Genomic DNA, 16,044 nt, shown 5'->3' with positions numbered 1-16,044 from the left:
GGAGCAGCTGTGCCAGACACACTGCACATTGTCCTGCTCTCCAAGGCAGGGGAAAGCCTGTGGAAACACAAGGAGGAAAAAGTTCCAAGCAACCTTTTGTGGAGAGCCATAGTTAAGTAGTTTTATGGACAACAGAGATACATTCATTCCATCCTTCCAGTCCAGCCCCACCAAAACCCACCCTAAGCAAGACTAGGAACTGGGGAAATGGGAATCAAAACCCCTCAATTGGCTGTGAGGCAGGAGAAGCTCCATATGCAGCTGATACTGGATGCTCTGAACTGCAGGGATGCATCCCCTGCTTTTGTGGAAATCATTTATCCAGCTGAGAGAGAAGGATCAGGCTGTCTGGTGGGCAAGGACAGCCCCAACCTCTGCCATGGCATGAGCAGCTTTATCAGTGGGAACAGGATGAGGAAAAGGCACTGACTGCTAAGCTGGGTTCTGCTGCAGAACAGAAAATGCATTGTTTGTAGATCAGACTTTGGAGCTGCTTAAGACTTAAACACAGCTTCAACTAATTAAACTTTCACAGTGCAGCACAGCCCCAGAGAGAATACAGCACTGTTCAGTCCCCTGAGTGCAGATTTTGTTGCAAAATAAACAAGTTTTTCCAGGGCTGGGCTTGATAGTGCTGATCAAGAGGTTGGACTGGGTTCAAAGTCATCTCAAAGTCCTAGTGGGGATACAAAAATGCTTGTAACACCTAGAGAAAATTACCTTTAGCAAAATATTTGTACACAACACATGTTGGAAAGCCCCAAATGGCATGGCAGAGGTGCTCTTTAATAAATTCTATGAGCATGTTTCCCAGCAGTGTGAACCTTGTGGGGGTTGTTTTTTATTGCCTTATTAAAATCTGTTTTCAGGATGCTCAAGTAACATTTTTCCAGATATTTTTTATGCATAATTACACTTCCCTGTGCTGGTTTTATTCCTCTAAATGTGCCCTCTGGACCAAGCAGTCCCTCATGGTAACACAACTCTTGTCAGGCTGGTGAAAAGGAAGGATGGAATTTGATCCATCGAGGTCAATACTTGTCCTCTCTTTCTGAAGCTGAGAACATTCTGCAGCAGTTTTACCAGGTAAATGTTGTCCTCCAGTAAATGAGGAAATGACACCAAGATTCCACCAAAGTAAAACAGACAACTGGGAATATTTCTTCAGTAAAAGGGGAATGACAGCTGGGAAAGAGCTGCTGCTGCTGCTGGACCTCTCAACCCGACCTGAATCAGAGCTCAGGTTCAAATATGGGCAGGAACCATTAACTGCTCCAAACCCCAGACCAGGGGGGTGTGTAAAGCTGCACTGGGAGTGATGGGATGCCAGCACTTCCAGGGAATGGGACTCTCCTGGCAGGCTGCTCTTGCCAGCAGTTTCCATCTAGAATAATCTCTCCAGGGTGGTTTCCATACTGCTGTCCATATGTTCATAGCAGCCATAGCAGAGGCACGACTTCATATGCTCTATAGGGAACACAGGTGGTTCAGGGTATGGCCCCTCCCATGGGGAAGAGCAGCTCAGCCTTGACCTCCAGGAATTCCTTCCCACCAACACTTTGTGATTTAGTGATCCTTCATCTTTCCCTGTGTGGCAGAGCCTTGGCCCAACAGCTGCTGGGTTTGAGTTATGGCCCTGGCTTGGACTGAGTGTGAGCCAAAGGAAATCAAGCTGGCAGAATCAGCTGGATCACTGCACTGTCAGAATCCCTGCTGGGGCCTCCAGAGGGGTGTGGGGCAGGAGCAGCATCTCAGCACAGCCTTGGCTCCATCCCCTCCAGCCTGATGGGCACCAGGGCTCAACAAATCCACGATGGCAACACAGATCACAAACCCACAAACAGGACCTGGAGAGGAACTGCGTGTCTGAAGTAGAATTCCTTGATAGAATTTCCTCCTGGCATGACATAACTCTATTTCTCTCTCCCCCAGGCACAGCCAACCACCCCCTCTCATGACATTTATTCACAACATGAAAATAAAGAACTACCCCATTTCACTCCTCACTTAAACTTTATTTTGAGACACAGTTTTGTTCTACAATACCCACAAAGCAGAAGCAGCCTGCTGGGTTTTCATTCTTTATTTTAAAATGTTTTCACAAGTAGCAAAAGTTCGGGTTTTTGAGGAGAAAAATATAAACACTGTTTATTTTCAGAATGCCTATAAAGACAGATGCTTTCCCCCCTTTGTATCAGATCACAAAATTATTATAAACATAGATATCTGTATATAAAAATAAATGATTTGGCACTAATAGATTCAACTAAGACAATTTCAGAGAGGGACAGAGACAAAATAGAAAAAAACCTGTGACAATTTTATAAATCCCTTTTTTAAAGGTGTTCAAAAATTTTGACCTTCCATTGAGCATGAAAGAGGGGAAGAGAACCCAAAATGCCACTGAAATGGGCAAATGGTTCACAACAAATACATTTTGTATAATTGACAATGTCACACTTCAGGTTACTGTGACAAGGCAGATATGAAATGTAACAGTGCATAAACTCTGGGGTTTACATGGAAGAGAATACATATTTAAAATAGATTTTATGGTTTAGGACTGTTACCTCACTGTACCCAAACATAATTATTTTAGCCTATAAGATATATAGTAACTTGTAATAAAGCAACAGCCCCATAACAGTAAGACCTTCCCAGCATCCAAGCCAAGCAGAAAGAAAGGCCAGGGCACCACAAGCAGGGTGATAACAAGATCCCAACATCTTTCACCACTAACTGGAATATGGCATTTATCTACTGGAACCCAAAAAATTTAGAAATCCAGCTCCTCTATTTGCTTTCCCCTCCAGAACCAGCACTTTCCCTGTTAAGGGATCACCAAATCACTTATTACAAACATTATTTTTCCAGCTGTTATTTTCCCCTTGTATGCAACACACCAAGTCCCTAACCATCAGGACTGCACGAGGTTCAAGCTGCCAAAATTCTCGCTGGTTTTGGTGTACCTTGGGGAGCAAGGGGAAGAGGAGGAGAAGCCATTTGTGTTTTTTCCATGCCCCACAGGGTCTGTGCCCTGCTGGCTGTGTCTCCCCATCCCACCTGCATTCCCTGGCGTGGGCCATGGCCTCCCTCTAGCGTCCACAGCCCGGGCTCCTCTGCCTCAGCAGATCCTGAACCACCACCAGAGCCCTTCCAGCTCTCCAGGCAGGAGGAATCTGCCTGTCCTGCGAGTAATGACCCATAATTGATGTTTATACATTCTCCAGAGTATGAGAATTCACTGAGCGCCTGGGGATCAAGCAGCCTCCTGAAGCTCTTCTATAATTAACATTTAACAATTATGCAGCAAGCCTGAGGCAAGCAGCTGTCTCCACTTCTGCAGGAGAGGCCCCAGGGCAATAGGACAGGAAGACAAACTATTCAGAAACCCCTTATCAACTTAACTTTCCTCCACCCCGTGCCCACAGACTTTTCACTTGTTCTAGCAAGAGAGGAAGGTGTAAATGTCACCTTGGCACAATAGCAGCAGCTACTTTTGTAGAAGAAACACCCAGCTCCTGGATCTATCCCAAAATGGCTGCTGCTGCCAACATGATGTGTGTGAATGAGCTTCACCATGCTCAGCTCAGGGGCTGCTGCTGTCAGCCAGGAGGAACCAGCAGCAGCACCTGGACAGGATTTGGCAGCATCCCTGCTTAGGGATCATTCACTGACAAGGAGTGTGAAGGAAAGGGCAAGAGCACATTTCTGTCTCAGCCCTGGTAATGCTTTAAAACAAAGCTAAAATTGAAAAAAATAAAATCACATCCAGATTCAACCTTAAAAATGTAAACTAGTAAAACATTAAGCTGTAAAATCAACATGCGTCAGTGGCTGAAGTAATGAACAAAGGGGCAGAGTTCAAGCAACTGCAGATACATAAGCAAGATTCCTCTCTTCCCCAATTTAAAAAGTCAATATTTACTGTAAATCTGTCTAATATACCAATGGATGACTTTAAACACTCCTTTGGGTAGAACTCATGACCTCCACCCTGGAGCACCAATGAGATCTACTAGTCATGGGCAGGATTCAAGGCCAAGTCTAACAAGCAGAGCAGTCTTGACATTGCTCCGAGCCTTAGTCACAGAAATACAGTAATTATTGTGGCAGTTAATTAAATTAGGCTCTTTCACATTAATGCAGCATTCCCCTCCATATTTTAAACAGCTCAAATGTCAATTTAATACACTCCTTATTCAGTGTTTAGCCCTGTGCCTTTGAGGCATCCCAAAAGCTGCTGTTTTGGAAGGCTGTTAAAGGTGAAAGAATTTGAGATCTGGACCCACTGAGGTGCACACCTTGGTCAAGTCAATGAGCAACAGCAGCCCCTGCTTTGTGTAGTAAGGACTGCCACTGAAAAGATATATTTTAAGACTTAATTTCTCCTGAAGGAGAAGTAAAATTTAGTAATATCTGGGAATATTAAATGCTGGTATAAGGTGACCTGAATAGTGACAGACCTGTCCAATATCATAAAATTCCCACAAGCCTCGATGTTACTGTAGTTTTTTAAATATTGACAAACCTTGCAGTTTGAGGCTCTGAGGTCCTGCTTATTCTTCCAACAGAGTCTTCCTGTATCAGACACTCTTTAAATGTGCATTTGCAGTATTTTTAGTGAAAGTGCTTAGTCCACAAATGCTGGATGCTGCTGCTCACTGACTTAGCCCAGAACACCCACACAGTTGCTTTATTTCCCCTCAGAGTTGTGAAGAAGTGCTGGAGAGAGTTCTTTGTTCCCAGCCACATCTCCAAGCAAAGATCCAGGTTCTGAAGTGGTGGAAGACCCCGTGTCAAGGACACCCCTGGTCCAAAGGCACAGCCAGGACAGGTTACAGGAGCACCCAGCCCTCAGGACATTGCATCAGGGCAGCATCAGGGATTTTGCCAGTCTGATCCAGAACCATTTTTTGGTGCAAGGATTGGTGTAGTCACAAATCGTGATGAACCGCAAGATACTTGGGAACTCGTTTTTCATGGATTTGTACTTGACTGGAATCAGCCTCTTGTGGCGAGCACCTGCAAGAGAGGTGCCACAGGCAGGGGGTCACACAGAGCCACAGGCAGAGCCCACACCCATCCCTCCCCACCACAGCACACACAGCCAGTTTGCATCATCTGGTTATACTGCAACCAGCTCTCACTCTGGAGAGCAAGTCTCTGACTCCTGATTTACTCAGGCTGCAGGTGCTGCCCAGTGAATCCCCCTGCTAACATGGACTGCTGGGTTTGAGATGAGAGCACCCTCCCTGTGACTGCTGCTGCTTGAAGGAGCAGCTCTTCCACAGAGGAGGTTCTGCCCTTGTAGCTCTCCACCTGCCACCATCTGCACTGTGCCCACTGAGACTGGATGAGGCAAATAACCAAGATTTCATAACTGCAGCAGATGCTGGAGTAATCCAGGGAGCTCCCAGAGCCTGCCACCAAACCCTTCTGTGCATTACTAATACCCCACACACAAACAGGTAATGCTGTGACCTCTCTAAGCCTGCACTTCCACCAGTGTTCTAACTGGCAGATCTCAGGTCATTCCATGCAGATGGAACTTCTTTTCCTGTTCTAATGAAAGGTGTGATGTCCACAAAAAAAAAAAAACTGGTGAAGAACTAAAAGGACTTTTCTACAAATCTTGATGACTGGTAGCTGATACAAAGTCCTGGGAGTGTTCAATGGATTAACTGATATAATATAAAATCACATGAAATTATCATACCAATTTGAACTAAAGGGACTTTTCTACAAATCTTGATGACTGGTGGCTGATACAAAGTCCTGGGAGTGCTCAATGGATTAACTGATATTATGAAATCAGTGTATCAAGGAAGATGAAGTTAATTCCTGTCTCTGCCACCAGCTTCTAGTCTAACCTCTGGCATGTTTTTTGTAACATTATGACAGATGCCTCAGCAAGAAAAAAAGTTTTATATCCAGATACTTTTCCCAGTTCTACATATCCTCCATACTATTAGGCTGGGCTGCACTTTCTTCCCAGCAACACAGACAACTGTAGAACAACTAGTGGCTAGAGAAGAGCAATCACAACAGACCTGGCAGAAGTGAATTGGTGGCTTATCAATTCAGAACAAAATATGTAAAAATTTTCCCAACCTAAGCCGAACATTCATTCCATATTTTTTTTACCTATCCACAATACTAAAAGATTCTTGCAAGAATCACAAAATGGAATGGGCTGGGTTGAAAGAGGCTTTGAAAATCCAGTCCCAACCTCCCTGCTGTGGGCAGGAACACCTTCTACACCAGGTTGCTCAGAGCCCCACCCAGCCAGGCCTTGATATCTGCAGGTTCATTACCTGTCACCTAATTCCCAGCTTTACTCACATCCTGGGTTTATTATACTGCTTGTCTCTTTAGCAGCTAATTTTCCTGTGTGGATCTGGAAGCCCTTCACAAGCCTGACATGCAGCTCTGACATTTCTGGAGCAGGCAGCATTATTCCACTGACAGCTGGAGCAGTGCAGCACAGGCAGCTCCTTGCCCACAGCCACATCAGGAAGGTCAAGAGCAGGACAAGAGACTGAGCCCAAGCCCCTGCCTGCACAACCAAATTATGAAGCCCCTGTTAGTTCCAGTGCCCACTGACCTCAGCTGAAGGCCTAGATGTCACTGTAATAAAAATTATAATGTGCAATTGCAAATGGGATATTTGTGTGATTTTACCTGGGGAAAGACTAAGAGCAAATTTGGTCTGGAAATCACATTCGTCGCTTTCCAAGTAATCATCTGAAACAACAACCACCATCCTCCGACACCTGGGGATTAAGCAGGGGAGAAAACAAATAAAATGTCAAATGAGGTGGTTTTCATTCCCACAAACAGAAGCATGTACTGCTCTGAATTGCCCCAGTGGAGAAGGACCTGGCTGTGTTCCAGTAGGAATTAACTGCAGAGCAGGAATGACTGACAGACACATAGAGATGTTATACAGAAAAACCTGATTACAGATACACACTCATATACTAAAAAATGAGGAAACAGTGAAGTCCAGACTATCTCTGCAACCTTTATGTGATCCTGTGTCCATATATGATACACAAGGCAAAGAAAAGTGATTGAACATAAGTAGCATCACCACAGTGGCAGCTCTCTCATTGGGGAATGCCTGGGTCATCCTTCTTGAGCCAAGAGCATAAAGCTAACCCCACTGAGACATTCTTGTGGATTTTTGCTCTTTCACTGGCCCCACGCTGCAGACATCACTGTAAAATGAATGCAATGTTCCATTGCACTCACAGCTGGCCCCAAGAGCCATGGCTCACTTACCTCCTCTCTATAAGTTCTCCACTGATGGACCACACACAGGTTCCTGGCAGCACATCCCGATCAAACACACAGAGCTTCAGTTTGTACTCTGTTTGCTCCAGCTCCCTGATCATCTCCTGGACAAACTGGAGGTCTTTCTGACAGTAGCAGATGAAGGCATCAAATATCTCTGTTCCACTCCCTGAAACCATTAAAAATGTAGCTGTCATCTTCTACTATTAATGAAGTTCACTCTTTAAAGTCCCACAGACTTTAAACCAGAATCAGGAGTCTGACTCTGAGAAAAGCTTTGGCCAAACTCACAAAGGTAATTTAGCATTTTATTAGGTGAGCTGCCCTTCAGCCCAGACTCCTGTCCTTACCAGGCTGGCAGGAGGTAACACACATCAGTGCCCTGGCTGCTTTCACTGGCCAGGCTGTTCACACACACACATTGCCTGGCAGGGGTCAGGGAGAGGAGCTTTGGTGCAAACAGCAAAATCTGTGGAGGCAATAACATCCAGAAACACGGAGTCTGGGTGGAGCTGGAGAGAGCAGAGTAACCCAGGGGATACAACTCAGAGCCCTGACACTCTGGGATTTCACTGAGTTTCACAACTATAATATCCTTGTGGCTGTGGGTCCTTTATCCCTAGTTCAGGTCACAGAGATTCAAACTTCCCAACCAAAACAGGATTCAGCAATGTCCTGCCATCTGCTGTTGATGGATCCTTGACATTTGGAACCTGTCATTTTTATGGCTAAGAGATCAAACCTGGGTACCTGAAGTAATATCCTAATGGGCTTCTTTTCCAATTACTTTAATGGCTGGCAGCTCTTATTTATTTAGCAGTTATCCAAATATCAAAGTGCTGCATTTTAAGGGCAATGTTTCTCATAATTAAGTACCTTAATACTGCTGGCTAATTTCCAACTGTGTTATTTTTTTTTCTATATCAATGTCACTACAGATATATTCAATTTTTTATGCCAATTAAAGCCTACCACAGTGAAAAAATAGGTCAGGCTCTAAAAGCTGCTGAGTAAAGTATCAACCCAGCAGGCAGATTCAGCCCAAGAAGCATCCAGTGAAGCAGAAGGGGAATGTCTGCCAGGCCAGACAAACTGAGGGTGCTGCAGGGGAATGGTGCTAACTTGGGGATCACATCAGGCACAGCTGCTGTGTACAAACAGCAGGATAATGCTCTGTGGACATTTGGGGATGGTTTAATGATGTCCACACATGAAGCAAAGGTGGCCACCTGAAGTGAGTCTGGCCAGCACAGACCTGGCTGCACACACAGCAATGCACACACAGAACCCATTTCCTCTCTCCACCCACTGCACACCCAGCCCTACTTCAAACCCACTTCCTTTTCATTCAAGGTGGTTCCATCTGCCACAGGCAGGGCAGGGAAATCACCTCTTACATCCTTCCCCCTGGGCTCCAACCCCTTGAGCTTTCAGCAGCTGCTGCTCTGGGTCAGGCTGGACATTTCCCTGAAGTCTCCTCCCATGTGTGCCCAGTGGCTCTGTGCCAGCCTGCTCCTGGGTGAAGTGTTCCCCAGGGCAGCTCTCCCTCTCTGCTCTAAGAACCAGGAAAAATGAAGAAAGCATTCTGGCCTGGGGTATGAAAAGCTTGGGAATTATGAAAGCAAGCAGGTTTTCTGCACTCCCCATGGGAAAGGAGATTCCAACATGAGGTGTCAGGCAGCAGTGGCAGCACAGGCTCTTACCATAGGGATCATCCCTGATGGTGATGCCCATCAGCTCTGATGTCTTTGGCACACTGCTGTCCACTGCTGGCACCTGCAGAGGCTGGTTGGCCTCTTCCTGCTTCCTCTGCCAGTACTTCTTGCAGTCCTCCTCTGCAAAAACACAAAACCAGGTCAAGAGGCTCCTGTGATGTGGGTTTACACTGCTGGAGTTCATTAAAACAGGAATAACTATTTCATGGATCAGGGATGCTACAGGGAAACCCCCTGTCTGCTTTTTTCAGCATGCAGAATTTCTCTCACCTCTCTTGATGCTGCCTCCACCACCTCCTCTAGCAATTAATTCCTGAAAATCACTCTTGATATTTTAAGAAGTACTTTCTTTTATTTGTTTTAGTCTTCTTCCTCCCCTTAGCTCTACTATATCCCAGTATTTAATACTGGGAGTAAGGTACAGAGCAGGACCCAATTATGATTTCTGCTCTCATTGTTCTTCATTTTGGAGTATTTGACATCACAACAGCTGGGGAGTTTTTCATGGTGTCAGTCTTTCTGCCCATATAAAAAGTCATAAGACAAGACAAAGTGGCCTCAAGTTGCACCAGGAGAGGTTTAGATTGGATATTAGGGAACAATTCTTCACTGAAAGGGTGGTCAGGCAATGGAACAGGCAGCCCAGAGCAATGGTGGAGTCAGCATCCCTGGGGGGATTTAAAGGACGTGTAGATGTGGCACTTGGGGACAGGGTTTAGAGGTGGCATTGGCAGTGCTGGGTTAATGATCCTGTAGGTCTTTTCCAACCTTAACAATTCCCTGCAGACACACAAGAGCTGATTCACACCCCCAGCCTTTGCCAGCCAGGACAACTGCAGGTGACAATGACTCTCCACACTCACCACATTCAGCAGGACCATCTAAAATGCTAAGGAGACCCTGAAGCAGCTTTTATGTTGTGCAACAGCAATAGGGATCCTCTTATCCCAAGCAGAGGTGGATGGCATGAACCTCACCCTGAGTTAACTGAAGGGCAAAGACCTCTCACAGTCACTGCTGTCAACTTCCCAACCAGGTCAGTGATGGGCACAGAGCTATTATAAACCTACTTGGTTTAAAAATAAATCATCAATCTAAATGTGAAGTCTTTGGGGAAGCAACAAGAAGCTCTGCAGCCTCTGCTACTCTGAAATTACAGAAGAACTGAAAGTAAAAGGAGATTTGAAGACAGGAATTAAGAAAAAGATCAAACTCCCTAGAGACTTTGCCTTTACTTCGGATTTTAAAAAAACCTCCCAACAAGTGTAAATCATTACTGGTCAGCTGGCACAGCTGACTGGTGCAACAGCAGAATAAAGGATCCCTTGGAGGTGCAGGATGTTGGTGGGAGCCCAGTGAGTTCTCCTGTAACACAACCTGGCACAGGCAGCTCTGCAGGAGCCAAAGCTTGAGCCCCCATCCCCTGCTCCTACCTCAGCTTTGCATCTCTTTACTGGATTATCTCCAATGTAATAAGGCTCAGATCTGATCAAAGCTTTTCCTGAGGCTGAGGCATCCCCAGTCTGCTTTTCTCCTCCCCTCAACCTCCCAGTGCTGCAAAGGGAAGAATCAGCCACAGTCCTTACCAGCCAGGAGGTTTAGATTTCACATCTTTCCTCAATAAAGCCCTAACTCAGGTCCCACCTCTCTGCCAGCTGCCTGTTGCATGAGGTGTGTCAGCTAAGTATCTTTGAAATCATGATTAAAGTCACTTTGAAGCTGCCAGGTTCAGCAGTCTCAGAGGAAGGACTGGCACACAGCCACCACCTTAAGTGTGCCTTGATTCCCTTGGGAGCCAGGTTCACAATCCAAAGTACTGCTGAATAGGCAACAAGAGGCAATTATTTAACAGCATTGCACAGTGCTCAATACAGAAATGTTTATTTGCAATGTATTTGCTCCAAGTCTTCTCTCCTTGCCTCTGATTTGGGATGGATGAGTCCCCAGGTGGAAACAACACCTGACTGTACATGAGAGTGAACAAAGACCAGGGATGACTCTGAGTCCATAAAGATAAAGGATGCTAAACAACATAACCAAGCAGCAAGAAACTCTTCCAAGCTGTCCTCCTCCACCAAGCACCTAACTAGGCTTTACATTCCTCTGGCAGTCAAACAAATTCCCAAAGAACTGGGAAAAAAAAGAATAGAAACAGGAAATCTAAAGCACAAAGTCAGTAGCAAGATGAAAACACAGAGAAAACAGACCCAGTAACTGTCAGGAAACTGAATGTAACTGACCCAGTAACTGGCAGGAAAGTAACAGGCCAGGGAAGGAACAAAAAGCATTGAGGTTCAGCAGGAAAGAGCACAAATGTATCAAAGAAAAAGCTTCACATCCCTGAAGATGATAATTCTACAGCAAAATAAACTGCTGAGGAAGATCACAGTTAGGGCAGAGCTGCTGGGACATCAATACTGATGTTTTCTAATTCTGAGCTGGATCCCACTGAAAAAGTTCCAGTGGTACACAAAGATGCCCCTGGGATGAGGAAATACTGTGCACAAGAGTACATGAAACTTTTCCTTTTTCCTTTTCCCTTTCCCTTTCCCTTTTCTCTAACTTCTGCAAGAGCTCTCAGCACCAGCAAGAAGTCACAGACCCTCAGTGCAGTCCTCAGCCAAAAGTCACAGAAAAGGAACAGTCACACTGGTCAGGTTGAAGGTCCACTGTCCCCAAGCCTCATCCTGTCTCAAGCACTGCACAAAACCAGGTGTCTAGAGGGGGACATAAGAATAAAATGAGCTTATAGAAATATTTCCCTAATATATATGTATTTCCCTAAAATCCATCTTTTAGGTCTACAGTCTGTTTTTATAATCTGTTTTTTGGGTCATTCACAGTTAAGGAATTTTCTAACAGTATTTTTGTTAAATAGCCCTTAAGTGAGCCTCTCTTCCAAGAATTTACCTGTCTCCTCTTATCAGCATGACCCAACTCTGGGTAAAACTTGTGATTTTCCTGCAGCCCAGGCTCTTCCCACTCCTTCTGCTGGAGTCTATTCCAGCTCTGACCATCCACCACAGTCCCTTCCAGTGGGACAGAGCTCAGAGCCAGAACCACCCTACGTGATCCCAACGTTTTTGTGAAGCCCCAGATCTTCTGCAACCTGGAAGCTCCCCCAGGTTTGTTAGGAAAAGATGACAGAGCACACTGATGCTTGTGTTTCTTCCCAAAATGTGGCCTTCAGACTGTGATCTTAAATAGGAAGAACCTCAGGGCCAAAGGGAAGTCCTGCATCACTTCTCGGTCAGGCTCTCTACAGAGATGGATTTCTACATCTTCCTTTATCTCCATGAGTAACAGGAAGTGAGATTTATTACTTCCTCATTGCTAACTCAGTAAGCTCTGTTGTACAACACAGGCCTGCAGGGAATTCTCAGGCTTTGGAAATCCTTTGGCAAAAAATTTCCCTTTCTGATGACAGCTGGTTCCCTCGGAATTTCTTTGACCACAAAGAATACAAAGAGAATTCGAAAAGAAAAAGTTATCAGAACAGCACAGGGACTCTAATCCTTCCCATTGACCTGCCTCAATTTTTCCAGTTTGCATGGAGTTTGTTTTTTTTCCTCTGACATTATCCAGTTCCATACATTCCTCATTTCCCCCAACAAACCTCTTCCTATCACACTATATCCACAGACCACAATTTTCACACTGTCTGGTGTCAGTGCAATCTCTCTCCTGGATAAGAGCATCTTTTCACACACAGAAACTTTTTAATTGAAGGTTTGGGATAAGACAGGGCTCCAGGTTACTTTGCAGGGCTTATGGTTAGCAGAAACACAGCACGTGTCTCTCCTGGAAGCCAGGTGAGCTTTCTGTGAACCACAGAATGGTTTGGGTTGGAAGGGACCTTACAGGTCATCTCATTCCAACCCTCTGCCATGAGCAGGGACACCTTTCATTATCCCAGGATGCTCAAAGCCACATCCAGCCTGACCTTGGACACTTCCAGGGATCCAGGGGCAGCCACAGCTTCTCTGGGAACCCTGTGCCAGGGCCTCCATACCCTCAGAGGGAAGAATTTCTTATAACTAATCTTATATCTAATCTTCTAATATATAATCTAAATCTCTCTTCTTTTAGTTTTAAGCAGCTCCCCCTTATCCTATCACTATCTGTCCATGCAACAAGTCCCTCTCTCTCTTTTCATAAGCCCCCTTTAGGCACTGGAAGGGGCTCTAAGGTCTCCCCAGAGCCTTCTCTTCTTCAGAACACCCCCAGCTCTCTCAGCCTGGCTCCATAGCACAGGTGCTCCAATCTTTGTGGTCCTCCCAACACCACCGAGGATGTCACTCCATCATCTGGAAAGGGCTTTTCTTCTTGATCAGGATTTCTTCTTAACCTCACCTCCAAAGACAGAGCAGCAAAGAGCAACACCAAGAAGAACAACAGAGGGACCAACACGAACAGCATCCCTCCCTCCCCAGGCACCAAGGAAGCAGCATCGAGGGCAGGCTCTGGGATTTTCTGGAGGGAATTCCTGGGGCTATCCAGGATTCCCTGGGCTATCCGGGATTCCCTGGTTATCCAGAACTCCCCCGGCTATCCAGGATTCCCGGGCTACCCCACCTCTCCCATCCCCTCGCTCACCCACGCTGCCGGCCAGCTCTGTCAGCACGTCGTGGCGCCCCAGGTCGCGCAGCACATCCAGCAGCTGTCCCACCGTGGCCCCGCCGGGGCAGCGCGCCGGCCACTCGTTCAGCAGCGCTCCCGTGGGGTCGGGCAGCACTTCCAGCCGCCGGATCTCCAGGAAGCTGCAGCCCAGCGCCTCGGCCAGCGCCGTCCAGTCCGCGGCCGCGGCCGCCCGCGGGTTGAGGTAGAGCCCGAGGCGGCGGCGAACGCCGTAATTGAGCGCGACCATGGGCACGGCGTGCGGGTCGGGCCGCGGGGCCGGGCTGGGCTCCGGGCTGGGCTCCGATGGGGCTGCAGCCATGGCCCTGCCGCGCTCCCGCTTCCCCCCGGCCGAGCTTTCGCTTCCCGGCTCGCCCCGCCTCGGCCCGCCCCGCACGGCTCTGCCCGCCCCCGCGGGGACCGCCCGGGGGACAGGGGACAGCGGGGAAGGGAGGGATGGATGGCAGCGGGAGAGGGGCCAGCGGGGAAGGGAAAGGGATGGATGGCGTCGGGAGAGAGGCCAGAGGGGAAAGAAGGGATGGATGGCATCGGGAGAGAGGCCAGAGGGGAAAGAAGGGATGGATGGCATTGGGAGAGGGGCTAGCAGGGAAAGAAGGGATGGATGGCATCAGGAGAGGGGCCAGAGGGGAAGGGAAGGGATGGATGGCATCAGGAGAGTGCACAGCAGGGAAGGGATGGATAGATGGCATCGGGACTGGGGCCAGCGGGGAAGGGATGGATGGATGGCATCGGGAGAGGAGCTAGCAGGGAAGGGAGGGATGGATGGCATTGGGAGAGGAGCTAGCAGGGAAGGGAGGGATGGATGGCATCGGGAGAGGAGCTAGCAGGGAAGGGAGGGATGGATGGCATCGGGAGAGGAGCTAGCAGGGAAGGGAGGGATGGATGGCATCGGGAGAGGAGCTAGCAGGGAAGGGAGGGATGGATGGCATCGGGAGAGGAGCTAGCAGGGAAGGGAGGGATGGATGGCATCGGGAGAGGAGCTAGCAGGGAAGGGATGGCAGCGGGAGAGGGGTCAGCAGGGAAGGGACGGATGGCATTGGGAGAGTGCCCAGTAACACCAGGGAGGGGATGGGTGGTATCGGGAGAGCGAGACCAGGACCAGGGAAGGGATGGCATCAGGACAATGCCCAGAAGGGAAAGGATGGCATCGGGAGAGGGGCTAGCATGGAAAGGAAGGGATGGATGGCATCGGGAGAGGGATCAGCAGGGAAAGGACGGCAGCGGGAGAGTGCCCAGTAGCATCAGGGAAAGGATGGATGGCACAGGGAGGGCGAGGCCAGGACCAGGGAAGGGATGGCATCGGGACAATGCCCAGAAGGGAAAGGATGGCATTGGGACACTGCCCAGCAACACCAGGGAAGGGATGGCATTGGGAGAGCGCCCAGCAATACCAGGGAAGGGATGGATGGCATCAGGACAGTGCCCAGCAGGGAAGGGATGGCATTGGGACAGTGTCCAGCAACACCAGGGAAGGGATGCTCCCCCTGTGCTCAGCCCCTCCCGTGCTGTGTCCAGTGCTGGGCTCAATTCAGGAAGGGCATTGAGGGGCTGGAGCGGGTCCAGAGAAGGGACTGCAGCTGGGGAATGCTCTGGAGCACGAGGAGTGGCCAAAGGAGCTAGGAGTGTTTAATTTGGAGAAAAGGAGGCCCAGGGGATTCATTATCAGTCTCTGAAGCTTCCTCCTGACAGGAGGTTACAGACAGGTGTGGATTGGCCTCTTATCCCAGGCAATAAATGTTAGGGCAAGATGACAGTCTTGAACTGTGCTGGGTAAGTTTAGGTTGGACATCAGGAAGAATTTCTTCCCAGAAAGGATGATTACATTGGAATGTGCTTCCCCAGAGAAGTGGAATCACCATCCCTGGAGCTGTTCAAGGAAGGACTGGATGTGGCACTCACTGACATGGTGATGTTGGGTGACAGGTTGGACTGGATGATCTCAAAGGACTTCTCCAACCTAGTTAATTCTGTGATTCTCCTGCTGGGCTTTGTCCAAGTGTAGTGCCCTGCCCTCTGGAGCAGCCTGGACAGGGATCTGGGCTGTGTGTATGGAGACACTTATGCCAGAGAGTCAGTGCTGTCACTAAAAGCTGCTTCACTCTATTCCCCCTAGATCACCCCCTGATAGCCACATTCCTGCCCAGGTCCCTAATACAACAAATGGTAGAATTGTTAATATGGCCCTGATAGGGCTTGTGTTCAAACTCACTTGTTTTGGTTTTTTTTTTTTTGCTTTTGGCAGAACAACTTGCTCTTGTGTTCAATGTCTGTTTATTTCTCACCCAGACCTGAACCCATCAACCCAGAGTGTTCAGAGATTTTGCATTATTACAGTTATTCTTTACAGAAAGGTCCAGTGGGTCTCCAGTAGCAATAAACCCAGAACCATGTC

The 16,044-nt window shown here is 47.8% G+C and overlaps 2 protein-coding genes across 2 annotated transcripts in view; one reads left to right on the top strand and one right to left on the bottom strand.

Moving 5' to 3' along the window:
- The window catches only part of LOC306799984 (mitogen-activated protein kinase kinase kinase 3-like), a 159,702-nt gene that overhangs the window by 36,720 nt on the left and 106,938 nt on the right, over nucleotides 1-16,044 (top strand). The gene's annotated exons all lie outside the window — the stretch shown is intronic.
- Nucleotides 3,030-14,008, bottom strand: MYD88 (MYD88 innate immune signal transduction adaptor). Its single transcript, XM_079300646.1, has 5 exons — nucleotides 13,611-14,008; nucleotides 9,003-9,134; nucleotides 7,288-7,468; nucleotides 6,685-6,776; nucleotides 3,030-5,025 (listed from the first exon to the last, which is right to left on the bottom strand). The coding sequence occupies exons 1-5, from the start codon at nucleotides 13,951-13,953 to the stop codon at nucleotides 4,871-4,873; spliced, it is 903 nt and encodes a 300-aa protein (XP_079156772.1). The 5' UTR covers nucleotides 13,954-14,008; the 3' UTR covers nucleotides 3,030-4,870.

The sequence above is a fragment of the Erithacus rubecula genome, assembly GCF_903797595.1.
Source record: "Erithacus rubecula genome assembly, chromosome: 3".
In the NCBI taxonomy this organism is placed as follows: domain Eukaryota; kingdom Metazoa; phylum Chordata; class Aves; order Passeriformes; family Muscicapidae; genus Erithacus; species Erithacus rubecula.
Note: the sequence above shows the minus strand (reverse complement) of the source record. Positions and strands in the feature narration are given on the sequence as shown.

Coding starts and splice junctions, on each gene's coding strand:
- MYD88 (XM_079300646.1), bottom strand. CDS start 13,953: ATGGCTGCAGCCCCATCGGAGCCCAGCCCGGAGCCCAGCCCGGCCCCG. Junction 9,135..13,610: donor AGAGCTGGCCGGCAGCGTGG/GTGAGCGAGGGG, acceptor GTGTTTTTGCAG/AGGAGGACTGCAAGAAGTAC. Junction 5,026..6,684: donor TGCTCTTAGTCTTTCCCCAG/GTAAAATCACAC, acceptor CCTCTCTTGCAG/GTGCTCGCCACAAGAGGCTG.